The sequence below is a fragment of the Scylla paramamosain genome, unplaced genomic scaffold, assembly GCF_035594125.1.
Source record: "Scylla paramamosain isolate STU-SP2022 unplaced genomic scaffold, ASM3559412v1 Contig36, whole genome shotgun sequence".
NCBI lineage: Eukaryota > Metazoa > Arthropoda > Malacostraca > Decapoda > Portunidae > Scylla > Scylla paramamosain.
The window spans coordinates 333911-357051 of NW_026973701.1; the positions used below are offsets into that span (position 1 = coordinate 333911).

The following is a 23141-nucleotide window of genomic DNA, read 5'->3' on the forward strand; positions in this document are numbered from 1 at the left end:
ACAACCTTGCTTTCAATTCGTAATATCTATTGGTCACTCCGGATTACAAAAATTAAGAATATTTTCTTCAAAGTTCGAAGGCAAGACACGTGTGCATCCTCCGACCATGTTTGGCCTTGCTCTTGCAATCCTGATACCTTCCCTTACCTTGACCTTAAACCTTCGTGACGCGCGGCACACCCCAATGTTTACTGCACTCTCCTACACAGACAAGTAGTGCAGGTGATACAATTCCGTGGGAATGTCAAAAATCATATATTTCTTCTCGTTGCCAGTAGCTGGCATCGTTTTTACGCCTTTTTGCACCTTCTCTCGTTGATTCTGATCTTGATCTTGCTTATCCAAGACGTGAAAACCCGGACACATCCGACATGTGACTCGGTCACTACACTACACACCAGTAACATCTAAAACGTATTACAGTGGATAGTAAATTGATTTCAGAACCTCAGATGTCCCACAATTACATGCAAGTCTCCTTAACACACACAAATGGTAGTAAATTAATTACATCTGGCCAGTTGAAAACCTGGACACAAAACGAAACATCACTCATTGTCACTACACTGGACATCAGTAACAGTTCAAACATCTCACAGTAGCTAGCAATTGTATTCCACAACCTCTGACATACCACAGCCACGTGCATAACTCTTTAACACACACAAATAACAGCAAAACATTTACACCTAGGAGCGGGACTTGGCATTTATCCAGCAGCATCCAAAGAAAACGTGCCACACATCACCACCTCATACCCTCTTATTGAAGAGCCGACCTACGATTTCTTTCCATAACCACATGAATTCACACACCAAAATCAATTCTTATGCTACCTTTATAATGCATAGCAGGTTGAATAGAGAACAAAAATCTCGAAAACGTGATGCACAGAAAACTGTTAGCGTAACGAAAAGGTAATTTACAAATGGTAAATTACGAAAATATTTACCCTTACGAGAAAGGTTGGCTTCGGCGGAAGGATGAATTATGCTCGTAATTCACTCATTTGACCAAGTTTGCCTTTAGCTCACACAGATCTACCCTTTTCTTACCTCATATTTTTTTTTGCAGTGCAGTCTTGCAAGGAAAATCACTGTCGCGCCCGTGAGGGAGTAATGCAGTGAGTGTTGGGGGATATGGCGTGGCGGTGACTCGTGGCGGGAATAGTACGTGCGGGTTAACGCAACGCGCCACCCCGCCATCCCTCACTCACCCCGAGGCGTCTAGTAAAATCCGGCCATTTGTTCAGCGGCAGCAACGGAACACGGGGAGGCGGCAACACACCCCATGTGATGCAGCACACAGGGGGGAAGGAAATATGAAAACAGCATTTGTACGCCACGGTACAACAAAGCGCCAGCAGCACAAACCACGCTCCCCGCCGCTGACGGAGCCAACACACAGCCCGGCCTGGAATCACAATGTAGACATTAAGTGTATTGTAGCGTATCTGAGCCGCGGGGAGCCGAAAGATGGTACGCACAGGTAATGCTTTTGTGTCAAGAGCAGCGTAATGGTATCCAGCAGAGCAGCGGGCGAGGCGGGACCCTTACACTGCAAGGAGGAGGAGGAGGAGGAGAGAATAGGAAAGCACTGAACGGTATAAATAAATCCAGATGGGAAGTGGAAAATGGGAAGTGGGAGAGAGAGAGAGAGAGAGAGAGAGAGAGAGAGAGAGAGAGAGAGAGATTTCCTGAGGAGGAACTGTGTGTGTGTGTGTGTGTGTGTGTGTGTGTGTGTGGATGGGTGAGTGAGTGTGTGGAGGGACAGGAAAGCTATGGAGGGAGTATAGGAGGGAAGAGAGTGTGGGGCCGGAAGAGATGTGAGTGTGTACATATGTGTCTGTGTGGGTGGAGTGGGGGGAGGGCTAAGAGTCAAGAGGGAGAATACGAGAAGGGGAGAAAAAGTGGGTGCGTGAGTGTGTGGGGGAGGAGGATGGCAGAGAGAAGGAGAGTAATTACACTCTGAAAAATGTAAAAAAAGGTTGATAAGAGAGAGGTGTGAATGGGAGAGAGGATAAGGAAGAGGGCTGGGGTGATGGGCGAAGTGATGGGGAGTGGAGATGCGGATAACGAAAAGGCGTGAATGGGAAGTGGGAAGAAGAGTTACATGGAGGGAGAATGATTGGAGAGAGTGTTTGGGGAGTAGAGAGGGAGAGTACTGGGGGAGGGAAGCAGAGAGAGGGAGAGGGAAGGGTTACACAGCGGAGTGTTGGAGGGAGCGAGTGTAGCCAGAGGTAACGCACAGGAAACTCATCATTGTGTGTGTGTGTGTGTGTGTGTGTGTGTGTGTGTGTGTGTGTGTGTGGTGGTGGTGTTGTGTCACCCCTCATTGCACTAGAAAAATAAATGTTGAGTTACCCACAGACGTTGATGTATCGCCAGTTTGGGAGCCTCTGCACCAGAGAGGCGGCGTGGCTAGTGAGGAGGAGGAGGAGGAGGAGGAGGAGGATGGAGTAACGAGAAGTGCATTATATTTTTATCCACTTTTTTTTTTGTGCATATTTCCTCCTTTGTTTTTGTTTGTTTTTTGTTGTTTGGCTCTTGGCTGTTGTTGTTGTTGTTGTTGTTGTTCTTTTTCTCTATTTTGTTTTCCTTTTTTTCCTTATGATAATAACAGTAGCAAGTTAAGGAGAAAGAAAATAATAGCAAATAAAAGAGAGAGAGAGAGAGAGAGAGAGAGAGAGAGAGAGAGAGAGAGAGAGAGAGAGAGAGAGAGAGTAGTGAATGAATGTGGCTGTGTGTGTGTGTGTGTGTGTGTGTGTGTGTGTGTGTGTGTGTGTGTGTATGTGTGTGTGTGTGTGTGTGTGTGTAAGTCAGAGGTGATTAGATTTCATGAGTACTGTTTGTGGGCCAAAGCAGGATGGTGCAGTGTCCTTGTCAGACTACCGCTGGATACTATTATGATAACACCCTTGGCACCTCAGGAACTTCCACAAAACGCTGCCAAATGCCATCTTAGCCTCGCACTGAATCCCGAGAAGCAAAGTGACGGTAGTTTAAAAGTTAGGCATGTAGAAAAAACAAATTTGACGATAAAAGGAATAAGGTGACTGGGTCGTGAAGCGTGGCATACTGTTAGAGAGAGAGAGAGAGAGAGAGAGAGAGAGAGAGAGAGAGAGAGAGAGAGAGAGAGAGAGAGAGAGAGAGAGAGATATGGTACAGCGTGGTATTCCAGATTGGTGTTAAGTCTTGACAGTGCCAGCCGTTCACTCCGATCATTATATAGTTGATGCCGAAAGTGAAGAATAGAAAAGAAAAGGAAAGTAATTGTGGAAGGCAACACTTGACATAAACGCTTTAAACAATGACTCTTGCAAATCACTGTTGCACATGCGTTGGCTCAGGCTACGTTAGGTCAGCTCAGGTTTAGGGGCGCTACTTTGGCACGCGATCTACACAGCCAACGTGATCTACAAGAGTCAAATTCTGTTTTGGTATGCGATCCACCTGTTTTATTTATTTATTACGTCTTAGATAAAACATTTTACATTTACTTATATCTATTTAAAAGTAATTACCATTTTTATATATACATTTATTGAAATTTTTATACATTCATTATAAGAAATAAATAAATGTGAATGGAAGGAAGATGAGGTAGAAAAGCAAGAAGTTGACCGTCAGAGTTCTTCTCACCGCACGCCACCAGAAATAATCAGTGTATTATACAAGCCCAAATAATGATCACGAATTTGATGCTTTAAATAAATAAACTAATAAATAAATAAATAACGATGATTACGATGCGCGTGACGAAGATAACGATGCGATTCCACGATAATGATACGAGTTTCCACGGTAACGATGCGATTCCACGATAACGATGTGATTCCACGATTCCACGATAACGATGCGATTCCACGATTCCACGATAACGATGCGATTCCACGATAACGATGTGATTCCACGATTCCACGATAACGATGCGATTCCACGATTCCACGATAACGATGCGATTCCACGATAACGATGTGATTCCACGATTCCACGATAACGATGCGATTCCACGATTCCACGATAACGATGCGATTCCACGATTCCACGATAACGATGCGATTCCACGATTCCACGATAACGATGCGATTCCACGATAACGATGCGATTCCACGATAACGATGCGATTCCACGATTCCACGATAACGATGCGATTCCACGATTCCACGATAACGATGCGATTCCACGATTCCACGATAACGATGCGATTCCACGATTCCACGATAACGATGCGATTCCACGATAACGATGCGATTCCACGATTCCACGATAACGATGCGATTCCACGATAACGATACGATTCCACAATTCCACGATAACGATACGATTCTACGATAACGATACGATTCCACGATAAAGATGCGATTCCACGATTCCACGATAACGATACGATTCCACAATTCCACGATAACGATACGATTCCACAATTCCACGATAACGATACGATTCCACGATAAAGATGCGATTCCACGATAAAGATGCGATTCCACGATTCCACGATAACGATACGATTCCACAATTCCACGATAACGATGCGATTCCACGATAAAGATGCGATTCCACGATTCCACGATAACGATACGATTCCACGATTCCACGATAACGATGTGAGTTTCCACGATAACGATACGATTCCACGATAACGATGCGAGTTTCCACGATAACGATGCGAGTTTCCACGATAACGATGCGATTCCACGATAACGATGCGAGTTTCCACGATAACGATGCGAGTTTCCACGATAACGATGCGATTCCACGATAACGATGCGAGTTTCCACGATAACGATGCGGGCGCGGCGATAGCTATACGACATTGTCTACCTAACTACATAGGTACCAGGACGAACCCTTCCTCCCCAAGGGTCCACCCCAGTCCCTGGGTGTGAGGGCAGTGACGATGCAACCTTGCCGCGCCTCACACGGGTCGCCATGAGCAATGACCCACCACACACCACTCCCCAACCACTGTCATGAAGTGAGCCCTTTTCTCCCCTAAAGGACCCCTCGTACTGCCAGTGTCTGGTGCATGGTGCACGGCGTGCCCTCGTTCATGGCGAGTTGTTCAGCCCGGCGTCATCATAATCAAGGGACCCGTACACACCCTCCACCAGACTCTATGGAAAGAGCCCTTACTCCCCATAAGGACTCCCCCCTCCGGGCAACATCTGGTGAATGGCAGACATTGATCTCTTGCTTATGGCGACCCCTTGCCTAGTGTAAGGCGCTGCAAGTGGACGACTACTATTGAAGCTTGAGGCCGCAAAGGAAAAGAAGGACCTGCTGCCAGTTCTCTACCTTGGGCCCCAGGCCGGACCCGACAGCCACCTTCTCCCCCCCTGCGGCGCCCAAGGCCGTCACGGCCCTCAACGAATTTTGGCCGAAAGTTCTCAAACGTCATTTAAATTTTGATTCGAATATAAAATCGTCGATGGTAAATGAAAAATGGCTTTGGTTTGAAAGTGTGCAAGAGTGGGCTGATCAATGAAACAAGATGAGGCAGCTTTGCTCCGGAGTATTTGAGTGTACCTTGCGTGTTTGCTGCCCGTGAATATGCGCATGTTCGTGTGTGACCAGAGAGAAACAGTAATCCAGTGGTAGTGACTATTTAATAGGAAACTTAACAAGATTAGATACATTTCTGGATGAGTGGACGTAGATTTGCATGTCTTGTACACGAACTGTCATCTGTAGACCCATTTTTTTTTTTTTTTTTTGATAGCTGCTATTATGCTCTTTAAAAAGTAAGAAATAGATCGTCAGAGTTTTTTTTTTTTTATCATCACATCGTTAGCATTTGATGACAAGAAGACACGGAGTGACGAGTATATACACTTGTAAATTTGTGGGCGGCCGAGAGAATGATATGAGTCATCTCGAGATGCTTAGGGACACCTGGACTGTAAACATACAACCCCTCACCTGAAACGTGGTAAAGAGAGCGGCAGAGCCAGCGTTAATTCCCAGTGGGACCATAACCCTCAGCCGGCCAGGCCTGTGGCTTGCCTTGGCCCAACAGGCTGCGTCGCTCATGCCACCTCAACCACGCCTTGCATTGCTCACACGCTTTTTACTCACTAATTCTTATATATATATATATATATATATATATATATATATATATATATATATATATATATATATATATATATATATATATATATATATATATATATATATATATATATATATATACATGAGAGAGAGAGAGAGAGAGAGAGAGAGAGAGAGAGAGAGAGAGAGAGAGAGAGAGAGAGAGAGAGAGGGGAGGGGAAGGAAGCATTCGGCCTGGGTGAGGGACTGGAGGGATTAGCAGTAACACGTGAAGGGCAGACCAGTGTGTAGGAGAGTAACGTAAGGTAACGTAAGGGGGGGGAGGAGAGAGACAGTTTGGGTGAAGGAAGAGAGTGTTAGTTGGGTGGGATGGAAGGGAGGGGAGTGGAGGGGAGGGGGGACAAAGTTTGGGTGAAGGAAGTATAGTGTTAGAATGAAAGATGACGGGCAGACCGTCCTGCTTTGCTTATGATGCTGTTTATTGAGAGCAGGCTCCTTTTGCCTTTCATCAGTTTTGAAGTAAAATGTTTTAAATTTGTGTATATTAAAAAAAAACTCCAGTTCCTGTCAACACGACTGCATGTTTTTATTTTATTATTTTATTTTATCTATTTATTTATTTATTTATTTATTTATTTACTTGTTTGTTCTTTTGTTGTAATTGCAATATAAATATAATATAACTTGAAAGTGTGTGTAGGAGAGTGAGGCGTCCGGCAGTGTTTATCACGTCACCAAAACAATGTCAAACCCTCCGCCACACCTCGGGACACCGCCACCCAGTGGGGACAGAATCCAGGGCCCGCCACGCTCCGCCGTGAGGGAGGGGCTTGTGCCTCAGGCGATCGTGAACAGAGTACAGGGAGGGAGCGGAGCGTTAGAGATGGCTCAGTTCCGCGGCGCCGACCAATGGGAGACGTGGCACTCAGGCAAGGATAGGCTGATTCCACCAGCCAGCGGCGCGGCGAGGCGAGGGGCGGGGCAGGGAGTGGATGCCTCCTCGCCACCACGCGATAAAGATGGCGGAGTTTCCAATATATATATATATATATATATATATATATATATATATATAGAGAGAGAGAGAGAGAGAGAGAGAGAGAGAGAGAGAGAGAGAGAGAGAGAGAGAGAGAGAGAGAGAGAGAGAGAGAGAGAGAGAGAGAGAGAGAGCGTGTGTGTGGTACTTAAAGTTTGGATTCTTCTCTCCATTGCCAAACTAAATTTTTGCAAGTACAGAGGCAGACATCTGCCACTCACCACTCCACTCCGTCAGTCTGTTAAGCTCCTCCTCAAGTTCATTGCAGTCTTCATCGCACGTCGCCTTACCACCTAACTTTGTGTCATCTGCTAATTTAACTTCCACTACAGCCTGTTAAACAATCACTCGAGTCATGAAAACACCCTTGGAAACCCGAACAACTTCCACCACAGCCTGTTAAACTATCACTCGAGTCATGAAAACACCCTTGAAAACCCCAACAGCTTCCATCACAGCCTGTTAAACTATCACTGGAACTATGAAAACACCCTTGAAAACCGCAACAACTTCCACTACAGCCTGTCAAAATTCCACGGACCGAGAAAGGTAACAGAGAGCATACAAGTACGATCTATGGTATCCCTTGGTCACCTTCCTTTACCACTAGCATCGTGAATGAAGGAAAGCTCAAAAACTTCCAGTAAAGCAGACTGCAAATTGTGGAGATGAGACGGCGGAACGTTTGAGAATATCAGTCCCCGTGTTCTGAACCGCTCCGGCTCTCGTCACGACTGTTTACCAAGGCCACAGAGACGCTTAGACGGGTTCTCAAGAGTGTTTCTCCTGCTAGTAATGCAGAAATATTGTTAAATCTGTCACTAGAACCGTAAAAACTACCTTGAAAACGCTCTGCTCTCTCATGAAGACTGTTTCCCGAGGCCACACAGACGTTTAGCGGGTTCTCAAGAGTATTTATCCTTTAATAATGTAAAAATCTTGATTGTATGTCAATAAAACCTGTATTGTATGTAGAGGCTTTTGAGTGCAGTGAAGGTGCGGCACGAAAAAGTTTCAGAATATAGTTCATGGCGGTGCGTGCGGCGTGAGTCACGGGGCGCGGCGGAAGGCGGTCAAGAGGGAAAGGGTTAAGGGATGAAGTTAAGGGGGAGGGAGTGAAAGATAAGGGGGGTCAAGGGTAAGTTGTAAGAGTTGGTGGATTAAGAAGGGAGGAATGAGAGGGGAGCAAAGGGGAGGAATTAAGGGAAAGGAGTCAGGGTTTTGGAAGGGGAGGGCAGGGATGGGTACGAAGGTAGAGGAGTGGAGTAATTAGAAATGGGTAGAAATTAGGAAGGGAAAGAGTTAAGGGAGAGGGAATAAAGGGAAGGAGAAGGAAGGGGAGAGAGGTAAAGAAGCTATCTCTCTCTCTTTCTCTCTCTCTCTCTCTCTCTCTCTCTCTCTCTCTCTCTCTCTCTCTCTCTCTCTCTCTCTCTTATGGCCCTAATCACCCAACATTCTTCTTCTTATTCTTCTTCCTTCTCTTCTCTTTTTCCTTTGCTTCTTTCGTAATCAACATTGCGCTGTAAAAATTTCACATAAGACTAAAGGATGATAATGACGAACAATGATGATGATGATGATGATGATGATCATGATAGTGGTGGTGGTAGTGGTGGTGGTTTTGGTGGGTTTAGGAACAATACAAAAAAATCAGGATGATAAGAATGAATGATGGTGATGACAATGATGACGATGATGGTCGTAGGTGATGATAATGATGGTGATGGTATTAATGTTGATAAGGGTCATCACTGCCTGAAGGACGAGAAAGAATGGCGATGACCTCGTGAAGATGGTGACGAGAGTGATGGTGGTGATGATGATGATAATGATGATGGTGGTGGTGATGATGGAGATGAGAATGATGATGATGAGGAGGAGGAGGAGGAGGATGAGGAGGGTGATAATAATGATGACAGTGATGTGCATAATGAAGATAATAAAGATGATGAGAAATGTTAATTGTATAATGATGTATTGGTGTGTTACTCGTGCCTGTACATTTCCTTCACTGACACATACAAAAAATTTAATCAGTCATTTGCTGTTTCCTGTAAGGCTTTGATCCCTTACTGCCACGCGTCGCCACTTAAGTACGTAGCGAGCCGAGGAAGAAGAAAGAAGGCGGAGGTCCACCCAGACGAGCCGTTCCCGCATCACACAACTTACACGTTCATTTCTCGCAGAGTAAAGCAAAACACAACAGATGTGTATAGAGACTCTAGACAGTATCCGGAAACATTTCTGCCCGCACCCCGACTACTTTCCTGAGGCTGTAGTTGAAATTACACAGATTTTCAGGCTGTTTGTACGGTTCTAGTGACAGACTGGTAAGGTCTCTACAGCATCATCGGAGAAACAATCTTGAAAACCCGTGTAATTATCTCTGTGGCCTTTGAAAATAGTCTGGTGAGAGAGCAAAGCTTTTCAGAACACAGGCACATAACCTTGCTTCATGCTTCATGAAAAACAAGTGCATTTGTGATACCTGAGAATGCCTTGTTGCATTTCTCCCATTAGCCTGTCTCTCATTGGTGAAAACACTCGCACTACATGTATTACGTTATTTCATTAGACTCAAGTCGCTATTTCAAGTCTACATAAGCCTCAATAAATACGAGAGCTGTGGTGGTGGCCTGCTTCCCGATTGCCAATCAGAGCGTTCTATTTTTCCGTTTTCTTTCTTACTTTTCGTAAAGCTCACGTATCCTTCATCTGTCCTTACTTCTTGCCTCACAGTGTATTGGTGTCTTCTACTGCTAATATAACCGTGATTCTATTATTTTGTATCATTACAAGTAGTATTGCGAGAGTGGCTCTGTTCTTAGTGACAATTACCTCAGCACACCCTCCACCAATCAGCGCCAAGTATTCAAGTCACGTGATACTCTCTGACCTCTCTCCTCGCCGTCTCCTCAGCCATTCGCCCTGCGCCCGCTGACGTGACGGGTGGAGCTCCGGTTGTGTTACGGCGGTGAAGTGGTGTTGCGTCTGTCCTCGGCGGGCATGTTGTGGTGGACTACGGTGTGGAGGGAGAGGTGGATGTGAATATGGCTGGCCTGTTGGTGGATAGGGAGGAGTGGATAGTGGAAGAGAGGGATCACCTGAAGATCCGCCACCCCACAGGGATCACCTGAAGATCCGCCACCCCAGATTGTCTCACCTGAAGATCCGCCACCCCAGACTCTCTCACTTGGTTAGGTTAGGTTAGGTTAGGTTAGCCTAACATTACCTAACCTAACCTAACCTAACCTAACCTAACAACATGAACGCATTAAAAAACTGAGTGGATATAAAAAATGCAGAAAAAAGTTTACTTCATTAAAAGTATGGGATCACCTGAAGATCCGCCACCCCAGATTGTCTCACCTGAAGATCTGCCACCCCGAGTGCGGATGGGGTGGCGGATCTTCAGGTGATCCGAAGAGAGATGTGGAGAGTAGGAAGGTGGAGAGGGAGGTGGAGGTGGGTATGGCGGACGTGACTGGGTTGAGGTGATGGTTGTGGTGGTGTTTGGTGTGTGTGTGTGTGTGTGTGTGTGGTTGTTGAGGATGGAAGTGGTTTGGATGACTAGGATGATGGCGTGACTGGCTGGTGATGGTGGTGGTGTTGCAGGGGGGGGATTGGAATGGTTGTAGGGAGTGTTGGTAGTGATGGTGAACGTGACTGGCTTGTGGTAAAGGTGGTTGTGGTTCTTGAGGATGGTGGTGGTTGAGTAATAGTGGTGGGGGTAGCGGACGTAACGGTGTTGTGGTTGTTGGGTGTGGTTGAGGGTTGGGGTGGTGGTGGTAGTTGGGAGTGGTGGTGTGGTAGTGGGGGCGGTGGCGGTGGTGGTAGTGGTGATGGTGACGCTACAGTTGTCAGGGTTTATAGAGATGGTCGTGTGTGTGTGTGTGTGTGTGTGTGTGTGTGTGTACTCCTGTAATCAGCAAACTGCAGTCACTCGTTCGCTTGTTTCACCTCCCTGCTTCAGGCCTTCCTTCTCTCCCCTCCTCTCCTTCCCCGCTCCCTCGCCTGCCTGCCACCCTCTCCCCTCTCTTCCTCGCCTGCTCTCCCCTGCTCCTCGTGTCCTAGGTGAGTGTTACCTTATTTGAGTCAATATATATAATGGTTTTTATTTGAGATTGAAGCTCCACACGTAATGAAAAGTAGTAATTTGTGGTTTTGAATGCTGTTATTGGACTATTTATGTAAACTTGCCATAGAAAACTATTTATTGGGAAATGTGTGTATATTTCAGAAATTTCATCTATATAATGACCTGTGTGATGTGACGTTAGAGAGAGAGAGAGAGAGAGAGAGAGAGAGAGAGAGAGAGAGAGAGAGAGAGAGAGAGAGAGAGAGAGAGAGAGAGAGAGATTGACAGCAAATGAGGCTATATTTTAACTTTCCTGACTCTGTGATGATGAAAGTTACATGATTGAGGTTGCAGTTAAGTAAGTTGAGAAGCTGAGCAGATAAGTACAAGTACACCAACTGTCTGTCTGTCCGTCTTTGTCAGTCAGTCAGTCAGTCTGTTGATGGAGGACTGGTGGAGAGCAATCTGTGTCTGTCTGTCCGTCTTTCAATCATTCAGTCAGTCAGTCAGTCAGTCAGTCTGTCTGTTGATGGAGGACTGATGGCGAGACTAATGTGTGTTTGTCTGTCTACGTGATGCTTCCCTCCGCTGTTTCATTACGTAGACAAAATACATGAACAGGAAATACTGGTTTTATTTATTAATGGACTGGTGTGGTGGTGGTGGTGGCGGCGGCGGCGGCATCAGTAGTATTCAGGTGTCATATCTGTAACGTAATAATAGGGAATGAAGGCAATACGTATGCGATGGCAGCTTGAAGGTAACAACTGGTGATGAAAGGTGGTGGTGGTGGTGGTGGTGGTGGCAGGGGCTCTCTCTCTCTCTCTCTCTCTCTCTCTCTCTCTCTCTCTCTCTCTCTCTCTCTCTCTCTCTCTCTCTCTCTCTCTCTCTCTCTCTCTTTGCCTGAAAAGCTTACGCTTAAAAAAAGGCTAGCCATAATGAAAAATTTATGGAATATAAATATACAATGTATGTAATGGCTATAAATAAATGTTCAAATGTTCTCTCTCTCTCTCTCTCTCTCTCTCTCTCTCTCTCTCTCTCTCTCTCTCTCTCTCTCTCTCTCTCTCCTCTCTCTCTCTCTCTCTCTCTCTCTCTGCAGACGAGTGGAGTTGTGTCGTTCAGTCAGTTTTTCTAATGTGTGTGAGGTGGTTGGCGTGGGTGGCAGGGGCGTGGAGGGCGTCACGCTGGTAGTGTAGAAAAGAAAGCGAGAGGAAAGTAATGCGGTGGTGGTGTTTAGTACCTGAGTGAAGTACTGGCGTCGTAATGACCATTTCTGCCCATTGTGCTTTCTGACAGTTGAAGTAGTGTGCTTTTGTAATGAGTCGTTTATCATTTATTATATTTTCACGTGCAGGAAAATTGTTTTTATTATATATATATATATATATATATATATATATATATATATATATATATATATATATATATATATATATATATATATATATATATATATATATATATATATATATATATATATATATATATATATATATATATATTGTATAAGAAATAAAAAAAAAAATTCAGTTCAAAAGAAAAATTGTTTGAAAAAAGAAAAACGAATCACGAATATATATATATATATATATATATATATATATATATATATATATATATATATATATATATATATATATATATATATATATATATATACCATTTATATAATATTTATATATTTATATATATATATATATATATATATATATATATATATATAATAAAATAAGTAAACAATTTTCCTCCACGGCAAGTCGACTTCAAAACTTGCTCCATTCATTCCGTTCATTGCCAGACTGAGACCATGTACCCTGACACATTAACAAAAAAGAAAAAAAAGAAAAAAAAACTACCTTTCGCTACTGAGAGAGAGAGAGAGAGAGAGAGAGAGAGAGAGAGAGAGAGAGAGAGAGAGAGAGAGAGAGAGAGAAAGAGAGAGAATGGTGGCCAGAGTAAGACGAAAGAGAAAGCAAGGTAAACAAACAAAAGAAAAATACAGATGAAAAGAAAATCTGCGGTAAAAATGCCCCGCTGAAACAAAAATGAATGAGAAAGTGTAATGAAACGATGTGATAATTGTGTGTTTGTGAGCCAGCAATTATGCTGAACCCCCTTACCGCTACCCCTACTACTACTACTACTACTACTGCAAGTGTTGGAGCAGGAGGCGACAGAAACGAAGAAGCGCTAACACTTGGAGATATTTGAGGTTGATAGGAAGTTAGAAGTAGAATATGAAGCAAAACTCAGTTTCACTGAGAGAACTTTGAGAGGACTGTGAAAAACAACTTAAGAACAACAGGCCCGAAGTGGAGGACCTGTACGAGACCAAGGTGAAAGAGTGGGAGTGAGAGGGGAGTGGGTAGGTGACGGATTTCAACGGGAGAAAGATTAGAGTGGAGAGAATTGAAGGTTGTAACTTCTAGGGACATTGGGATGGAGTGAGAGGGGAGTGGGTAGGTGATGGATTTGGAAGTTGCAAAGACCACGTTGGAGAGAATTATATATATATATATATATATATATATATATATATATATATATATATATATATATATATATATATATATATATATATATATATATATATATATATATATATATATATATATATATAAATGGTGTTGTATTGAGTAAAATCAGTAAATATTTAACACGCTAGGCGCCACACGCACCACCGCCGTTACATTTCAGACTATTCAAAGTTGCCGTGTGTACCACTGGCCCAACATTTATCACTTTCCTTCCTTTTTTTTTTTTTTACAATAAATTCCATTAGATGGGCAAAAATGAAACGCAGATCTTTTAAACAAATGTTAATTATTAATCCTCACTATTTTTTTATGTGAAGCAAAAATAATAATGGTAAAATAATGAAAGAGTATCTTTTGTGAAGTGACATTGTAACTGGTCAAAATACAAAGGTGGAACTCTAAATGGTAATAATAAAACTTGTCTCAGTCACGGCTCAACATACAGATGTAGCATCCTTAACAACTGTCCTCTATATATTCTTTTATTATAGAGCAAATCTGTGATTGCAAAACAACATAACATTTTTACCTACTCTTATTGAAATCATTACTCACCATATCTTGTACAAAGGAGAACTTTTCCTGTAACAAATGAAAGCCTGTGTCCTGTTTGCAGCTGCACAAAGAAAAGGCTTATCCTTGAACATTCATATAAACAGCTTCTTCATTCCTTGTGTAGTGAAAACAGTGACTCAAGAAATGATTGCAGCAAATGTGTGAAGGTCACTAATGATGGAGAGAGTGCTTTTTTTTCAAAACATGGAGGCATCCATGTACCTTCCCATCACACTGATCACATACACTCTTCACTCTCCTACCTTCTCAAGCTGCACTTCCCCGCCCTTCATTCACACTAAAGATTTGACAGCGCCCTCTGCACCTTTTTCCCTCTCTTCTAGAGTGACCCTGCAATCCAACAAGAAAATGAGGTGATCTCTTATCTCCCAGAGAGAGAGAGAGAGAGAGAGAGAGAGAGAGAGAGAGAGAGAGAGAGAGGATATTTTGGATTTGTCTGTCGGTCTGTCTTTTTTTTTTCAGAATATTTTGTTTGATCTACTACTACTACCACTAGTACTACTACTAACACAGCCACCACCACCACCGCCACCACCACCACCACTACCACCAATAGCACTACCACCACCACCACTACCCCCATCACCACTACCATCACCACCACCATCACCACCACCACCACCACCACTACCACTACCACTACCACTATTACTACTACTACAACCACCACCACCACCACCACCACTACTACTACTACTACTACGACTACTACTACTACTACTACTACTACTACTACTACTACTACTACTACCAGCACCACCACTACTATTACTACTACTACTACTACTACTACTACTACCACCACCACCACCACCACCACTAATACCACCACCACCACCACCACCACCACCACTAATACTACCACCACCACCACCACCACCACCACTAATACTACCACCACCACTACCGCCACCGCCACTACTACCATCACCACCACCACTACCACCACCACCACCACCACCACCACCACCAGTACTGCTACTACTACCACTATTACCACTACTACTACTACTACTACTATTACTACTACTACTTCTACTACTACTACTACTACTATTACAGGTAACCCATGAACTACCCCTAACAATTGTGATGAAGAACCAGAAGTGGGCTGTAGGTGACGAGATAACTACTCCAGGTCATGGCGGAAGTGGCGAGGTGACCCCATACAACTCCACAAGGTCGTGGAGGACGCCAGGCATAGTCCTGCAGACTCCAGAAATTCATATCAACACCACCTTGACTCCTTCTGCTAGCTGGCGAAGGCCACGTGGTCACCTACACTCAGCCATCCACCTCACCTGGACACCCACCTGCCCCGGACATCATCCAGCCGCAAGAACCCAGATAAGCACTTCCGGGGTCCTTGGTTTTGATTAGCTAGCTAGTTTAGTTAGGGGTCACTTGCTGTAGATAGGAACCCTCCTCGGTCTTCTTTTTTTTTTTTTTTTTTGGTGTAACGCTGTGCTCCACGTGAGTGATAAACATTGTTCATCTTTTATTTTTTTTCCTGAAGACCAGTTGATGTGGTTATCTTGGAGGTTAACGGAGAAGAGTACTTTACACCTGTGTTTTTATTTATTTTCTTATAAGTCACTTTTTGCTTTTTGTTGATTACTATTTATTTATTTATTTTTATTGAAAAATGAGTGTGAATGCAGCACAATATATAAAGGTGTGCATTCCAGAGTGAAAGGAAGGCGTGCACAGGCTAGAGTGCACAGGGGACAGGGTAGAGTGCACAGGATGCAGTGCCTTTTTTATCACCAGACCTTGATTGATTGAAGCAAATGAAAACTTTGGTGTGAGTACCTTACGAAGACACTTGACAATACTAATGTCACCTCACCTCGTGGTTTCACCTTAACACCTACAAACATTGGCTGGACACAAGGTCACAGAAATAATTTATTCTCATTTATTCTCATCTTTACAAATTACAGTCTTTCCACATCAAAGTAACTAATCACCTTTATTCATACACTTGAGGGTGGTTGAAGGATCGCTAATCCCTTGTTAAATTGCCTGTGTTCAACTCGTATCTCCTCCCTCATTTATTTAAAAAGTATTTTGATCAGGAAGGATAGGAGAACAAAGTCTGCTATCTTTTTTCTTTTATTGTACGATTTTTTTTCGATGAAAAGTAAAAAAAAAAAACTTTGAAATATTTGTCAAAAATCAAAATTAACTCCAAACAAAAATGACGACAGCAGACTTTATTCGCCTATCACAGTTTGATAAGCCGCAATAGCCCATCTGTGTGTAACACCAATAAAAACGGAGCAGATCATTTTTATATGCTAAAATCCGCCATTTTGAGATATTATGTCATAAAGTTTAAGGGGTGACTAATTCACCTATTGCAGCCAGGGACTTGAAATTCACGCGATATATACATCAGAATATGTTGAAAAAGCAGACATAGTTTTAGTTACTCCGATTGGTTTTGTGTATAAGGCCTAAAGCTATTCATGATTTCACCCTTAATTACCGGGTGGGAGGGGAGAAGGCGGGTGAAAACAATTTTTGTTATATTTCGCCATATTTCTAAGTAAAAACCAGTGTTTAATTGTTTGAAAATAAATAAAATATTAATGCAAAAGATATCTAATGCAGATACATTAACTATTTGCTAGATTTACGAAAAAAAAAATAATTATATGATTTTTTTTTCGTATATCAATTTGAGAAAATAGTTAGACCTAGAATTTCGTGCTTTCTAATATTGTATGCAGCAAGAGAACCGTAGATATTCATGGGAGAGTGAAGAAGAACGGGTATGTCAGAAAAATATATGAAAAGAGAAAAAAAAATGTAAAAAAAACGTGTGACATGTCTCGCAGCGGGCGAAACCGTGGGAATTTCATAACAGAAGACCTCTTTACATAAGGGGATTTTTTTAGTTCTTATCAAAACGTTACATATATCAAAAGAAGCGGAAAAAAATTAGAAAATTATAAAAGAAAAAACTTTTTTCATGTCCGGATCGTACATCACCCTTGATGCAAAAAATGTCCGCGCCTGACGTTGTTAACACACACGACACACTCTTCCCTTGAGAAAAGATAGTATGAATGTCTTCACGAGTGTCCTACTGTTTCATTTTAGAGCCCCTCCTCTTGATAACGACACGCACACTGTCAGCTACACTTTGCAGCGTCTCTCTCTTAAATTTTCCCCAATATCTTTGTATCTCCATTTCAGATGAATTGTTCTCTTTCCAAGGGTTGAGGAGAACATGGTCGTGGTTCAAGTGAAGCCACTACAGCCACTGCCTGACAAGTCTTCCACACTGGTGAGTGTTGTTCAAGCATGTCTTAGTATTGCTAATTCCTTATTTCCCAGAATATCTACCACTATATAGTGGAAATGCCTTACCAACACAAATAACGTCAAGCAAAAATAGACTCTACACTAAGTGATGAAAAACGTAGCATCATCCGCTGCACCAAACAATACAGCAGCGAAGTGACACTGCCAGGATTTGAACCAACACCTGCCTGCCTCACTGACACCTGCCGTGGTGCCAGGGAGTGCCGAGGCCCGTGCTGCCACCACGCTGAGAGAGGGAGAAAGAGAAGAGCATCAGAGAGGGATGACCGTGGCAGGAAGGATGGTGTGTTAGGTGACTGGTTCAGACAGTGACAGTGGACAGAAGAAATGCTGGAGAAAGATTAGACCACAGGTGGTTCATGTTGTACTAGTTCAAGGTTTGGCAGAAAACATTTTTTTCTAGATAGACAGTGGCAGCAAACACACAAGGGAGGATGGTGTGGTGGACAAGAGGATGCAGGGAGACGGCAGACAGAATGGAAGCTAAAGATGAAAGAAGAGCAGGTCAAGCCATGGCAGCAGACAGACAGACAGAGACAGATTGGATCAGAAAGTATTATTATTTAGTGAGGTAAGGAACTGTACAGCCCTTCACAGTGCTGACTACTTGATAGCAGAGGTGGTTCATGTTGGTTCAGTATTTCAGGATTTGGTTTGAAGCTGTTACGTGAAAAGAACAGTCTGAGGAACGAGAGGTTGTATTGTCACTCGTCAACAAAGTGGCAGAGTATTATTATAACATTTAGAGCCAAAGCAGTACCAGCTGCCTCAGTGTGTCATGTCCATTGTATACTGACAGTCTTGTCTACGCTAGTGGAGGAGAGAGAGGAACAAACCTTGAATCGTCCAAGGTAGAGTTTGTAGCAAAGGATTGAGCAAAGAGTTCAGCTTTAGAGATAGATGTGATAGCAGTGGTGCCATCTGGTTGAAATAAAGGAGGGAAAGAAGAATCAAAGTTATTATAGATGTTTTTGGGTTAAGTGGCAGAAGTCACGGGGGGACTTAGATCTTGAAAGGTTTTGACACTATTAATGAAGGAGTTTTTGGCTAGTTGGAGAACAGACTTGGCATGGTTCCGGGCAGAAATGTAAAGTGCATGAGATTCTGGTGATGGAAGGCTTAAGCACCTTTGGTGGGACACATCTCTCTCATGTATAGCACGAGAACAAGCTATGTTAAACCAAGTTTTGGAGGTTTAGGTCGAGAAAAAGAGTGAGGAATGTACGCCTCCATGCCAGACACTATCACCTCTTATGCACTCGGCACACAGGGCGGTCTCCGTCACGGACGCAGTAGTCATTCCAAGGAAAATCAGCAAAATACCTCCTCAGGTTCCCCCAACTAGCATAGCCAACACGCCAGAGGCACCTTCGCTTAGGGGATCCTGAGGAGGGATTGGAGTGATAGGACAAGATACAGATACTAGATGTGATCGGAGAGCCCAACAGAGAAGAGAGGGTAACAGAATAAGCAGAAGGATTAGAGGTCAGGAAAAGGTCAAGAATGTTGGGCATATCTCTAAGACGGTCAGGAATACGATTAGAGTGTTGCACCAATTGCTCTAGGTCATGGAGGATAGCAAATTTAAAGGTTAGTTCACCAGGATGGTCAGTGAAGGGAGAGGAAAGCCAAAGCTGGTGGTGAACATTGAAGTCTCCAAGAATGGAGATCCCTGCAAAAGGGAAGAGAGTTAGAATGTGCTCCACTTTGGAAGTTAAATAGTCAAAGAATTTCTTACAGTCAGAGGAGTTAGGTGAAAGGTATACAACACAGATAAATTTAGTATGAAAGGGACTCTGTTGTCGTAGCCAGGTGGTGGAAAACCCAAAAGATTCAAGAGCGTGGGCACGAAAGCAGGTTAATTTCATTGCGCACATAAACACAACATCCAGCTTTGGATAGAGAAAGTAAGAGGAAACTGAAAAGGGGCTACTGTCAGTTGCCTCAGACACCAGGGTTTCATTGAGGAAAGGATGATGAAGCTTAATAGAGGAGAGGCAGTGTTCTGCAACATTCGCGTTCAATCTGTAGAAGTTTAAGAAGAAAAACTGAGAGGGGTGTCAAGACATTTAGGGTCGTTACCAGATGGGGACTCCGAGGCTGGTATAGGAGTGTGTGTGTAATAATTAGGTGGTTGTAGTTGTTTTGTGTGCAGGAAGAGAGGTATCTCCATGACCATAACGTTTGGTACGAGTGAAAACATCCTTTGGTTTCCACAGATATTTACCACATACTTACACACTAGTAACAATTTCCACCAGTAGCACCAGAAGCAGTCTTCCTCACACGAACCGTTTCATTGCCGGGACTTGAAGGCTGCTGAAGCAATGCGGCGGAGGTCACGCCCCTTAAAGTATTTATACTTACTGTCAACACCATAACTAAAGCAAACACTTTAGTGCAGGTAGTTAAATAAGTGCAATCATTGTTCCAGATTCCTAAATTCACAAAGTACATAAACTCATTGAAAGTTTTTAGTGCAGGTAATTAAAGTTTTAGTGAAATAATTGTTCCTATTCCTAATGTTGTGTGGTGCATTACCTCAGACAGGCCCACTGGAAGCTGTCAGTCTGCTGCGGCACGTGGCAAGAACCAAGTGTTGAGGAGCACACGTTGTCCCTTCACCAGTCAGCAGGTTACAAAAAACAATGCAGTATTTTGTTGAGTAATCAAAGTAATGAAATGTAAATGATAAAATGTCAGTACTGATTCAGTGTCACACTCCACCATGGCAAAGACTGCCGGCTGAGTAATATTCAAGTTGTATTAGTGAGACTCTACTCAATGTTAATTAAGGCAGGTGGAAGAAAATAGTAAAAAATGTATCATAGTACAAGAAAATGACACTTCAAAGTGTAAACACATCTTTAACAAGTAGACTTGAATGGTCATTAAGTAGTACAGCAGACCCTTCCTACAGTAAATTCACTATTATTTGTTGACTGGCCTTATTGTCTCATTATTTTACTTTGCTTATTATTCTGTTTTGTTTTCTCATTAATACTTGAGTGCCTTCATTTAATCTCTATTATTGTGACTTTGTCTCTCATTATGTTGCTTATGTTGTCTACTCTCATTATCTGACAGACTGCTCGCCTTCACAGGTCTGGGCGGCTCGGAAGTCTCACTACAAACTGGAGATCCATTCTCTTGGACACAGTTGGAGTCGGACACAAGATTCAAGAGGGAGTCATTTTAACGAGAGCTTCAGGCAGAAAATTCGAGTGGATTTTCATTTCTAAAAATATCTTATTTTTTGGGGGGGATATTTTGAATCCTTCTTTGTGGAAAAATAACTCCAGATATTATGATTCTAGCTGGAAGTTGACCTGAGCAATGTAGGGTTTGCTGCTGTGAGATTATCACCAAGGCACAAGTGTCCGGGATTTAAAGATGATGGAAATGTGTCCTGTGTGCTGCTGTGCTGGGAAGAGGAGAGGAGCAGCAGCAGTGGTGGGGCTCTGCTGCTGCTGTCACTAGTGCAGCTGCCTTCCCTCAACATACTGTGTCTTCTCTCACCTGCAATGAACAACTATGAACAATACTTTTGCGATGAAGAACAGTGAATAACACCTCTCCCCATATGGTTGCAAGTCTCTCTCTCTCTCTCTCTCTCTCTCTCTCTCTCTCTCTCTCTCTCTCTCTCTCTCTCTCTCTCTCTCTCTCTCTCCACAGTCCTACAGTATGTCCCCCACAGTATGTTTACAAACCCACAGTGACTCCCCACAGTCCCTCACCAACACCCTCACCAACAATTGTCTCCACACACACACACACACACACACACACACACACCATTACATACACAAATGTTGCAATCTTGTACACACACACACACACACACACACACACACACACACACACACACACACACACACACACACACACACACACACACACCATTACATACACAAATGTTGCAATCTTGTACACACACACACACACACACACACACACACACACACCATTACATACACAAATGTTGCAATCTTGTACACACACACACACACACACACACACACACACACACACACACACACACACACACACACACACACACACACACACACCATTACATACACAAGTGTTGCAATCTTGTACAGTGTCTACAATAAAGAATGAAACCAAAATCGACAAGCCTAATTTTCTTGCGGCCTGCGTGAATGTAGTGAGGCTCACAATGTGTGTGTACAAGTGAAGAGTATATTAGATTCAAAATATGAGGCTTACACAAAAATACAGGACACAACTTGATGAGTATGGTGAGTCAAGTGTGAGTGTCAAATGTGAGTCAAAATGCTCAACTTTGAATTAACCTACAACAAAAAGTGACTAAATAAACACACTATGAAAAAATATAATCTCATCAATAAACACTGAAAAAAATTATATACACCAACACAAAATAAATAAATAAATGAAGACTAAGTAAAGCAAATTAATCTGAACGCCAATACACAAACCAACATAGTCGTATATTTTTAAATACTATGGTGAAAGATAATGAAGCTTAAATATTGAAAGAGAGAGAGAGAGAAATTTTATGTGGTCTTTTTAAATCAATCTCTCTCTCTCTCTCTCTCTCTCTCTCTCTCTCATACACAAACAAATAATAAAAAAATAAATAAATAAGTAAACAAACAAAATACAAACAAATAATAATAATAGCCATCCACAAACCAATCCAGTGCATCCACACCAAGCCACACCAAGCCATCCCTATCCAGCCAATCACGAGTCAGCAGCACACACACACACACACACACACACAAACACATACATACACACAGAGGATTGGGAGAAAGGGGAAATAGTGAAAAAGGAAAAGGAAAAAATAATGGAAAAAGGGATGAGGGAGAGAATAAGAGAAAAAATGGCGAAACAAGAGGAAAATGGGAAAAATAAAGGAAAAATACGAATAAAGACAAAAGGAAAAATGAAGAAGAGGGAAAAAAGGGGAAAATGGAGTGAGGAGGGGAACACTTAGGGAAAACAAACCAAACAATAGGGCATTACATTGTGATTAGGTGCAGCAGGGATGGATCATGAGGATTAGAGAGAGAGAGAGAGAGAGAGAGAGAGAGAGAGAGAGAGAGAGAGAGAGAGAGAGAGAGAGAGAGAGAGATCTGGTCAGGAATTTAATTTTGTGTTAGTGGTTGACGCCATTTTCTTTCTCTCTCTCTCTCTCTCTCTCTCTCTCTCTCTCTCTCTCTCTCTCTCTCTCTCTCTCTCTCTCCTTACAACAGTTTTCTCTTTCTGCTTACTATCGCTCTTATCTTTCGTTGAGAGAGAGAGAGAGAGAGAGAGAGAGAGAGAGAGAGAGAGAGAGAGAGAGGAAAACATATTACACACACACACACACACTTTTCACAGGCAAGTTAACAACTTTAATAAAAAAAATAACCCTTTTTACCTTACCTATCACAATAACCCTTTTTTACCTCCTATCCCTTCCCTTCCATATGAAACCGAATCAATAAGAAATATCACTTGCTTCTCTCCTGTAACTTATAATGAAACGCTCG

At 42.8% G+C, this 23141-nt stretch overlaps 1 protein-coding gene across 11 annotated transcripts; it reads left to right on the forward strand.

Moving 5' to 3' along the window:
* The first annotated feature begins 10467 nt into the window (after nt 1–10467).
* Nucleotides 10468–21746, forward strand: LOC135097897 (uncharacterized). 11 transcript variants are annotated; one of them, XM_064000002.1, is made up of 7 exons: nt 10472–11163; nt 15346–15993; nt 16029–16087; nt 17488–17578; nt 18024–18187; nt 20163–20251; nt 20704–21746. In XM_064000002.1, exons 4-7 carry the CDS (start codon nt 17522–17524, stop codon nt 20856–20858), a joined length of 465 nt encoding a protein of 154 aa, XP_063856072.1. In that variant the 5' UTR covers nt 10472–11163; nt 15346–15993; nt 16029–16087; nt 17488–17521; the 3' UTR covers nt 20859–21746. The 11 variants fall into 11 exon arrangements, 4 of the variants coding, with proteins under 4 accessions (XP_063856072.1, XP_063856074.1, XP_063856073.1 ...); XR_010266334.1 differs by lacking the exons at nt 18024–18187; nt 20704–21746 and having other exon boundaries at nt 10468–11163; nt 20163–20665; XM_064000004.1 differs by lacking the exons at nt 15346–15993; nt 16029–16087.
* The last annotated feature ends 1395 nt before the right edge of the window (nt 21747–23141 follow it).